At 35.1% G+C, this 11,373-nt stretch overlaps 1 protein-coding gene across 2 annotated transcripts in view; it reads right to left on the bottom strand.

Annotated features, from left to right (window-relative positions):
- Positions 1-2,185: 2,185 nt before the first annotated feature.
- The window catches only part of luzp2 (leucine zipper protein 2), a 185,510-nt gene continuing 176,322 nt past the window's right edge, over positions 2,186-11,373 (bottom strand). The window contains exons 11-12 of one of the 2 annotated variants that reach the window (XM_044142202.1): positions 8,644-8,715; positions 2,186-3,799 (exon numbers count right to left, since the gene is read on the bottom strand). In XM_044142202.1, coding sequence (XP_043998137.1) covers positions 3,692-3,799; positions 8,644-8,715 — 180 coding nt within the window. In that variant the 3' untranslated portion in view covers positions 2,186-3,691. The remainder of the gene's footprint in view (positions 3,800-8,643; positions 8,716-11,373) is intronic. The other variant, XM_044142211.1, reaches the window with a different exon arrangement.

Genomic DNA, 11,373 nt, shown 5'->3' with positions numbered 1-11,373 from the left:
ATTTGGTTAGATTTAAACAGCCCTGTTTCTTGATGTGACTTAGAAAAAGACTACTTATATGGCTAAGGCAAGCTATGTGGTAAGGCTATGGAAAGTTACCCTTGCTGTAAAATGTACCCTTTAACAGCATTCAGTTAGCACTGCATTGAAATACATGGAAATGTGCCTCATGATTATCTTATTTTTTCTCTTAAGATTACTAACTGATGCTAACTTTTTTTTTTCTGAATCAGCTGAATCATCAAAATTTGATGTAAGTTAAACTTTATGGTTTAAAACATGTCATAAATAATAATCATGTAATGTAATGTAACTACAACACAAATATTAATAAATTAAAAACTAATGCTAGGTGCTTATGTGTGTTCTGTCCTGTGTCAGTTAATGTGGAGGAATGGTTCTACTGTATCGGAGGGACAATCTGTAAATATTATAGGGATGACCTCTTTATTGGAATCCCTGATAAGACATGTTAAAAAATATATCTTCATCTTTTATTGTAGCAGTTTTATTGTGCCACTGAAAAATAATTTGAAAAAAAAAAAATCAACCTTTAATTTGAGTTTCTTTCTAAAATCAGAGAAAAAAAAAGTCCCACAATAATAAGTAATTGTTTTAAGAAAAACTGCTAATACTATAATTAAGTTCTAACTGTCTGCTAGTTTTGAAGAACTTTCTCTTTTCATATTATATGATAGCTAGGTCATATGGATGAATGCCTGAATTTATCTCGCCACTCCATGCATTGTACAAGATGGCAAGAGCCGTAATAAAAAAGACCAAAGTCGCCAAATCCTACTGTTAGAGAACTGCAGTAAAAAGTGGCTTTCTGGGTTGCTATTCTATGGGACAACAGTAAGACACTATTTAAATTCCAACAGGTTATTTGTGGGACAAAGCAATTTTTTCAATATTTTGCAAGTATTTGGAGTTTGCTAATTTAACTAGAGCAATGTGTTTCTTTCAAGCTTCAGTTCAATTCAATTGAAAACATTTTATTTTCAAAGCCCTAATTTACAGCAAATGTAATTTAATGGCACTCTACAAAACAAATAAACCCAATTGATATACATTGGCATTTTATATGACATTAGTGGCTCATAACAATTTAACGTTGTAGATATAGCCTCATATTAATAAGTGGATTTTAGACTCCCATACTAAATGCTGTCTTAAAAGACTGGATCACTTCAAAACAAAGTAGAGAAAGCTCCAACACGCAGTTGCTGCTAAGAGAGCTGCAACATTACAAGGACACTTCTTGCTCAAAATATCAGGATAAAAGCACTTTGCACTCATTTCTTTACCTACTAGACGTTGTCTTTGTCATTATGTTGTAATGCCTACCTTAACTGTGAACATCTTTACCACTGAGAACAAAGGTTTTAAATGTAGAGTTAGAAAATCGTTTCCCCATATCTAAAATTTCTCCAACTCAGAGGAAAAAGCTTGAAACCCTATTTAGCGTGAAAATAGCTCTACAGGTAATAAGTAGACAGTATGAAGACAGAAATAAACAGGTGTTAATTGTGTCATAACAAAACAAAAAGGTTCGGATTCCTTCACAAATTCAAAATGGACTTCTTTCTTCTTGTGATCTGAGAGCATAAATCCCTACTTATGCCTAATTAGAGACTTGACTCTGAATTTGGTGTGAAATACTTGAGAATTGACGTGGAAAAATGGCTTGAAATTTTCTGCCAACTGGTATAAAGTTTTCTATTTAAAGCAGGGGTCTCAAACTCCAGTCCACGAGGGCCGCAGTCCTGCAATTTTTAGATGTGCCTCTGCTGCACCACACCTGAATAAAATAATTAGGTCATTAGCAAGGCTCTGGAGAAGTGACCTACACAAGGAGGAGGTAATTAAACCATTTCATTCCAATGTTTTGTACTTGTGGCAAACTGAAAACTGTAGGACACCGGCCTGTGAGGACTGGAGTTTGAGACCCCTGATTTAAAGGAACCCAGCTGATTGCATCGAGTGATGACTTTTCAGCAAACACTGAGCAATCACAATGTTGTCAATGTGGCAACACTGAACTGTGCAGTATTCCCTTACTCAGTTAGCCAAGAAACTATCAAAAATGATAAACAAAAATTGTATTTATCAAAAACAAAACAACTTCCATGAACCTCCATCTCAGTCAACAAACCTAATCCTATAGAAAACCTGTAGGGTGAGCTGAGATGATGCAGGCTTTAGAGTGGACTCAACATACTGGACTATAGAGAGATTGTGCAAAGAATAATGGTTAAAGATTCCGATCTTAACGTAACATTTACAAAAAAATCAGTACTCAATTTGAACACTGGCATCTTCTTAAATGTTTTCTGTAAGGTTATGTAACTGCAATCATAAATAGATTTACTTTATGACCATATTTACCAAGGATGTCTATATAAGTAGTGAACATTGTACCAAGATTCTTCAAATCCAGATTTTGAGGTCCGGTGACCTGAGACTTTTAGATATGTCTCTGCTTCAACACAGCTGATTCAAATAATGAGGTCATTAGCAGGTTTCCGGATAACTTTTTTGCAGGAGTGATTCAGCCATTCGATTCAGGTGTGTTGGAGAAGAGATACATCTAAAAGTTAAAGGATACTAGACCTCAAGACCTGGATTTGAAAACTCTTGGAACAATTCATTCGAAAAAGTTTTGAAAAAAATCATATTTCTTTGACTTTGTTAGGATTATTACTCTGTATTTCTATTTGAAAATATCTCTGAATGCTGCACAGTTAGATCAATATCTTTTGGGAGAAACGGTGATACCTTCTATACATGCGCTTTAGCTGCATGCAAGAAAGTATGGCATAATGTTAGTATGCAGATAGTGCAAAACCTGAGCCAGGATTCATTTCTTGGGTCACAAACAGGCTCACTCGTTTCTTTCCCACAAATCACCATTTATTCTTCATACATTTACTGAAAATTACAGTTTATTTAAAGGACACAGGAAGGTCAGATAACACAGATACATGTAGCTAAGAGTTACTACTCAGTGCATGGCACATTCTCAGGGAGACGACCCATTGTGAGTCTTTGGCTCTTTGCCTCAGGAGTGTTAAAGGCAGAAAGAGTGCTGAATATTAAACGTTGAACAGTTGGCCAGCCAACTTGAGCCTTTATATTTCAAAATGTGGAGTAAATTAACCTTGCTACAATGAGTGACAAACAATATTCTAAGTTGGGTAGTAGTAGTAGTAATAATAATAATAGGAGTACTTTTTTTTGTCAATTGATATACTTATCACAGGAAACAGAGTCAGACCTCACCAGTGCAAAGGGTATTTCTAGAAAGATCACACATTTAGAAAGCAGTGTCCTCACTTATAATAAAACTCAGAGAATTAAACAACAAATGAACAATCATGAAACAAGTTACCAGTGCCACTGCTACCTTTGAAAAGAATATCTAAACGCATGCCATTTTACTATGACGGTTGTCAGATGACAGTTTGAAATTTGACAGTTCCAGTGTCTTAGCGTTCTCTAACAATGCTCATATGCATATATCTTGCTGTTTGTGTGTTTGGCTATGTTTGTGTGTGTGTGTATTTTAAAAAGTAAGCGTGTAAGTCAAAATGTGTGGGCGCACGTTTTTCCTTGTAACAGTGCGCAAGTGTGTGCTCTTAGAAAGATCCTCCAGGCGATGCAGGCTGCTTTGCGATGACATGCCGTCTGCTCAGTTGTATTCGTGGAGCTTTGTCTTTTTGCTGCTCTCGCTGTCTGCATCCTTATTGTCGTGTGACAGCTTTGTGTCAAGTTGTTCACTCTGCACCTGGTCCTTTTGCTGTTGAGTTAAAAAAAGGTTTTACATTAGAAAAGACAGAAAGTATTCAGTTCTCCCTAACAGAGGTGAATATAGTGTTGATTACAGGAGATAGAGCTAGAGTCAGACTCCCCTCAATAAAGGAGCTTATAAATAAAGCTTATAACATTCAGAGTGTTATAAGCTTGGAACACTCTGAATGAGGAAAAAGAAATATTAGGCTGCAGAGATAAATTGTTTAGAAATTCCATGCCACCAAGATGTGAGGTAGAAGGGAAGTTAAAGCAGACCTGTAAAATACAGGCATGTTCTTCTGTAAACAGATTTCTTAGAATTATCCTAAAATGGTCTTGTTATGACCTAATCATACCAATTACAAACATCCAGTCCTGATGTTTATAGGACATGAACGTTAGAATGTCTTTTTTGCTGTCAGATTTCAACTACAAACCATTCTGGAGCAAATTGCAGCTAAATCAGATCCTCCACCTATGAAAAGAACAAATCTTAATGTACAGCCAAAGAAAAACCAAAGTGATATTACAAAAAGGGAGATCTTTTTACAAAACAGATTTCTCTGATTGTCTCTTTGATTCAGTTTTGTAAGATCACTTTCGTTATAAAGTAAAAAATGAACTTGTAAAAAGTATAAAATTTAAGTATAAAATTCAAGTTTAAAATTTCTATAGGAAATGATGATTTGGGGAGCAACTGTAAGACAGAAAATACTTCATACCTTCATGCGTGCTTTACTAGCCATGGGTTCACTACTAAATTCCCCAACAAACTGACCTTAACCCCAAAAATAATCTATGGGGTATTGCGAAGAGGAAGATGAAAGGCACCATACCTTAAAATGTAAGTGAACTAATAAAGCAACCTGGACTTCTTCGACACTTCAGCAGTCCCAGAGGCTACAGTAATTCATGCAAATCGAACTTTGTCCAAGTATTGAATGTCTGTATTGTACAGTACATTTATATACATCTCAGTAGGTTGAAATTTCTGTGTAAAAAAAAATATTGTAATATTGGGCTCATGTAATATTAAAATTTTCTGAGAAACAAAGTTTAGAATTTTCATTAGCTGTAAGTCATAACAATCAGAACTAAAGCAATACTTGAAATATATCACTCTGTGTGCACTGACCTGGTCATTTCTAAGTCTCGCATTGTGAAACAATTTACTGAAACTTACACTGCTTTACCTAATGTAAATTATAGCATGGGCTGTTAGTTTTGGACAATTTCTTTCTCTTTGCTTGTCTAATTTTGCCATGTTCAGCAGTACAATGGCAATTTAAATATTTCTTAAATGTAAAGCAGTTTTTAAATATTAATTCAGGCTCTCTGATACTAATAGTTTTTTTTTTTTTTTTTTTTTTTTTCGAAGTATGCATTTTAAAGCTTGCATTGATAGGCAGCATATATGCACTGATTTCTCTAGCAGCTCCACATTGAGGCCAGTGGTATCATCTCCTTCTGGTTAATGGCTTCCTTAGATAAATAACAGTTTGCGCAATGCTGTGTACTTTACTACGGATGGTGAGAAGTGTTTCACCCATAAATTATTGATGTGGAAACTCTGGCTGCTCTGTTTTTTTATTTTTTTTATTATTGTTTGCTGCTTGTGTGTCTGAATGCTGTGCACCCAATTTAACCATCACATCCTCTTAGATGGAGGAGAACTTCCAAGCTGATGATGTGCAATTGTGTTGGGTCTTCATGTTACAGAAGTTTTCCTGGTGTGCTATGAAAAAAAAATCATAAAACTTGCACAAAATAGTGTTAGCTCTGTTGCAGGGTTTTAATCCAAAGCTTGCAGTTATGCATGGACTTAATCTTGTTGACTAAAAAAAGAGGTCACTACTCATGCTGTGCATTAGTGAACAGAACTCAAAGTTCTTATTAACGGATGTAACATCTAAACATTACAAATTAAAAAGTCACTTTGAAAACATGTGTTTCTCTAATTTGTGTCTATAGTTCACAACACATTAAAACTGAATCTTTATATTTTTGTGATTCAAGTTCAGAAACCAGAGCAGTCTTCTCTTCCATTTTAATAATTTAAGTCATCTTTGGCACTGACAGAGATGACACATAGACTCTGAAAAAGAAAATTCTCCAAGCATCTGTTTAGTGCTCACCAGCGTCACTTCAGAGAATGACTTGAGGCTTGCTGACTGCTAAGAAACAGAGTTACATACGATTCTGCTCGGCAGTAGACTATAGATTAAATGTTTATCTTGAAACAAAATGCAAGAAAAATGGCAAATAAAAATGAGGAGTATAGATCCTACCAAATGATACAAGCTAAACTGAAAAACAAACAAAAAAGGTACATCTAATTGTCACCTAATTCTACTGGAAAATTTGGCATTTCACTTAATTATGAGTATTTCTGACAACAAACAGCACTGTGTGCTCTGGTATTTCCTTTTTTTCTATACGTCTTATTTATTAGCAGTAAAACTCCCCCAAGCACACCCAGGTATAAGTAGCTTTTTTCATTTCTTCATAAAAGAGAAATGAAAGCAAACTCTACTGCAAATCCACATCGAGTGTGGCTTGTACAAAAGTATTCATAACCCTTTAATGACTACAGCTTGAAGGTGTAATAGCTACGACAGGTTCTGCTCCAGAAATAAATAAAAAGAATAGGTTTACTTGTACAATGTTTAGGAATATGTGAGGTAGGAAGTATAAAGAAGTTTGTGGCAGCAAGCTCATCAGTTTTAAAAAAAATGTTACGTGTGTATGCAAATGCTGGGAAAATGTTAGACCCTCAAATTCCAACCCATTAAATGAGTAATAAATTTGACTGCAAAAGACTGAAGGCATTTTATTGTTCAAGTCATTAACGTATTCTTACAAGCAATTCATGCAGAATAAAACACTTCTCAAACTGAAAAATTAATCTGGATTTTTTATAAGTATGAATGGCAAGTAGTTTATGTGGATCTTAAGTCTAAAATTCACTCAATTTTATCCAGTCCCGAGACACGCTATGCCATTTTTCTTTGTCCACCCTTCAAAGAACATCTTCACATCAAGCTAGAAGCCTCTCAACTTTTCAGTCTCATAAATCGAACATGAGGACACATAATGAAGGTAGACTGACTGAAACAAAGAGCGTCTTGATGTAGATTGATCCGCAGGGACCGGAATGCAAATTACGACTAATCACATTGTTTACTACACCCTAAATGGCAAAAGGGTTGTGAATGAGGGATGTGGGGAAAGAGTTGATTATAGGCTTGCTGCGGTAAGCCAATTTGAAAAATTTCCCATGTAATAAGGGAAACACTGAAAAGGTTTGGAAAGCAGGGAAAGATGTTACATATCACTTTGCAAAAAGACAAATATTTGCCAAAACTAAACTTTTAATGAATAGATATTTCTCTGGAAATGGAATGAACTGAACTTATAGAGCGCTTTTCCAGTCATTTTGACCCCTCAAGGCACTTTACACTAGAGTCACATTCACCCATTCGCACTCACAAACACACGCACACACACCGATCAGTAGGCAATTTGGGGTTACGTGCCTTGCCCAGAGGCACATCAACATGTGTCAGGAGGAAGCTGGAATCTAACCTACAACCTTCCGATTGCAAGATGACTACTCTACCATAGAGCCACAGTCGCCCCATGGAATGTTGTTTTTGACTTATATTTCAAAAAAAAAAAAAAAAAAAAGAAAAACTGAATCACTTCATGTAGACTGACTCTTTTATGCTTCTGCATCATATAAAATAACACATCTCTTTCTCCACACTGACCACTGAGATGAAGACAAAAACCAAAACAAAACATGCTTTCTAGCATAAAACAAACCAACACTTAAATGTGTCCATTGGAACAGTGTCAAAATGTTCTTGAATTCTAGGCATGTGTGTTCTAAATATGGACTTCTGCCACTTGGAATGGGAGACAGTTGCTCAGTTCCAACGTATTGCACTGCATTTACAATGAGATGCATTGTTTTGCCATATGCCAAACAGGTGTGACTCAGTTCAATAATAGATTGACGAAGACAACTGTGCATGAAATTTGGCAGACCATTGAAAATCACACTACATTGATTTGACTGGATTAGTAGTCTTTTCTTAACAATATAATATAGGTGGTGTTTCTTCTTTTATTTCAATACCTTTTGATTAGCAGTTGTCATCAATTATGTAGTATTCCTGCAAGGTAAGTTTAGGTTGTCTTTCCCATAGAAGTCTTTAAAATTGAGTTTAATTGCAGCTTTTGAACTTTGGAATTTTATTTTTGTGTTTTGCTTTATTTTGGTATTTAACTTCTACTCCCACATTCCTGTTGTGTTCTGTCAGCCATTTCTCCCATTTCCTCATCTCACTTCAGCTACTTGCCTTCCCTCACAGCTACACCTAGTTTCTAATCAACCGCCTGCTCCTTGTCAGTAATCAACTCTCCAGCTTCAACATCTCTCATCTCATCAAATCCTACTGCTACATACAACATGTTTCCTGGTTCATATTTTCTTGTTCAGGTTCTCCAAGGACATTAAGTGTTTTTTTTTCTTGTCTAAACAGTTTAATTTTGGAACAACTTGTCTGATGTATTGTCTCTAAATTTGGGTCCTTCTTTTTACCATTTTTATGATAATATCCTCATGTCCTATAAAGGTTGTGATGTAAATAACCAACAGTAATATGCAATATAACAGCCACAAATTACCATTCTCTCCTCTTTAAATAGTAATTATAGAAAATGCACTGACTAGGCTACTCAATGATGCAATAAATTAACCCAAAGCATAAAATAGTCTCTGAAATTAATAATTTGCCAAGTTTTTTTTAATAATAGTAATGGCATATGTAGTATAGTATAGCATACCTGAATGTCTGGTAGGCTTTTGCTTTCTGGGGCTGATCCATCCATCTGATTCTGGAAACATTCACTTGCGGTCTGTAGGAGATGAACAAGAGCATATAAGTACATTGCAGACAGTGATTGTATCATCTTTCTTCTTAGATTAAAAACTAATGAAGTGAGCACAACCATATTAGTGAGCAAAACGTTTTATCAATCATAATCATTGACTGATTTTTCTTTCACCAGATAGAACGTTGATGTAAGCAAGTAGTTAATCTGTTGGAAATCTAAAATTAAATCTACAAATAATTGATTTTACAGCAGTCAATGTCTTCAGTTTAAAAAAATAAAAATAATAATAAGGTTGTTGCTAATTACAAAACATAAATGGACAAATTTATATTCTCTTCCCAAATTAAAACAAAACAAATAAGAAGTGAAGGACATAATCAGAAGGAATCTAAAATCATCTTTCATGTTTAATAGGGCTATTTTATACTGTAATATTATTATTATTTTCCAAGCTCAGTTATAAAAGGAAAATAAAAACAACCTTACAGCTCTTGTGTTTGACTGTAGGGATAGTATTAAATAGGAAATATCTGCAGCTTTCTTTCCTCTGCACACAGTGTAGGGAATTGTGGACAAATAGTTCAATCTTTGTTTCATCAGAAGAGAGAATTTTGCCTCACAGTCTGAGAGGTGTTCAGCTGGCTATTGTCAAATTCCCAGTGGTCTCTCATGTGTCTTTTACTGAGCAATGGCTTCTCCAGGCCAATCTAACACAAAAGCCTGACTGGTCAAATAATGCATCAGTGGCCATTGGTCTGTGAGGTTTCCCCTTCTCCAGTGTGGGAAACCTTTTCACTTGAATTACTTAATCTGGCAGAGTAAGCAGATCTAGAAACTCTGTTCTAGATTTCTTCTGATTTCAATAAAACACATTTTCTAGTATTCATTTGAAGATCTGGACCTTGACACGGTCTTGGCCATGCCAATTTTGCTGCATCACAGCTTGATTGTAACTCTGACAGTCATTTTCAGCTGTACGATGTCACACAGATAGGTGCCTGCCCTTTTGATTGTGTCCAGTGAATTCAATTATACAGAAGTTACAGAAGAAATGCAAGGAATATTGACAAAAGAACAGAGCTTGTGACTTTTTGATGCTGGTTATAAAAAGATTTCTCTGGATTATCAGGAAACAAACTGACCAGAGTGCAAGCCCAACAAAGTTATTCTAAATAAAACAATGGTTGTGGCTTTTTCTTAATTAAAGAGAGACTGTGTGGGAGTAAACTTAAAACATGTCATTTAAACATGCAACAGTCTTATTTTCACCACAGTGACAGGCACTGCTCAAGAGGAAGACAACATAAGCTGGTGCAGCAGGACACAAACTCAAATAATAAGCACAAATAGGGCTCTCTGTACGGTGAACATAACCTTCGATCCATTGAGTTACCAAAGAGTTACCAACATTTTCTCTGTGTGCAAGAACCCCACTTTCCTGTTGGGACTCCATCAGAAAACTTATTTTGGGAAACTCTAATACTGGAAACCTTAATATCACAGAAAATCACGAGTAGTTTGTTTTTTGGTAATAAATACATATTCTGCACATGTCATGTCTTCTGTAGGTAAAATCTCAATAATTGATTGAGTCAGTTCTCTTCTACTCCCTCATTTAGGTGATTCTGATCTTATCAAGAATATTGGTTGTCAGTAAATATTCATAACTTATTGCTCCCATTTCCCAAGACTGGGATTTAGACTGCAAGACACTAAATTATTTCATGAACATAATATGAAAGACACATATTATGTTCATAATATGTGCCTTCTCTCTCACTTCCCTCATTCTGTGCTTTTAAAGTCTCAGTGAGGCTCCATGTGAGGAGTGTTCTCACAACAATCACAACAGCAATGCAAAGCTGGAGGAATAGCAAGAGATAATTTGTATATTATTTTTGGGGCAGTGGCAGTGGGGAGCACTAATTAGTAAACTATTTATCTTCTCATAAATATAACACAAACAGATTTTTCTCATGACAAACTGTAAAACAATAAACATCCTTTTCCCAAGGCAAAATAAACTGTATGTTATTAGAAAATGATTGAGTGCATGGCACACTTCAGGACTATATTTACAATTCTGATAATTGCATCTATGATTATGATGTTAGAGCTTTTGTCTTTTACATGCTTTTGTGTGTTGTGGATTTATATTGTATTTTATATGTTATATTTATCATTTTTGTCTACCTTAAGGACTACAGATGGAATAAATACATTCCGTTCACAATGCCATCTCTAAATAATCCACAAAAAATAAGTCTACTTAGTGAACAAATACAACACCAAAGAGACTGTATTACTTTACAACCATATGCAGAAAAAAAGTATAATTAATCTTTATTAAACAAGAATCAGATAACAATTTGAAACAACTTCATCACCAAGGTGAAACTTGCTAAAGATATTGTAAGTTAGCCAATTCGGCCAATTTACTAACCCTAATGACAGCACTTGAAGTAAATTGGTTGATCTGATTTCTGATGAAGGAGCATGAATTTCATGAAAAGATGGAGCTCATGAATACAAGCTCTCCCTTACAAAAAAATCCCATGAAAATCACATGTGATTTTCATGTGATCACATAATCCACCAAAAAATCACATGTGATTTTACCACGAAACGTTCCAAAATCACACATATTCATGTGCTTTCACATGTGATTCACATCATTCA

This window comes from Gambusia affinis, linkage group LG02 (assembly GCF_019740435.1).
Source record: "Gambusia affinis linkage group LG02, SWU_Gaff_1.0, whole genome shotgun sequence".
Classification (NCBI taxonomy): domain Eukaryota; kingdom Metazoa; phylum Chordata; class Actinopteri; order Cyprinodontiformes; family Poeciliidae; genus Gambusia; species Gambusia affinis.
Note: the sequence above shows the minus strand (reverse complement) of the source record. Positions and strands in the feature narration are given on the sequence as shown.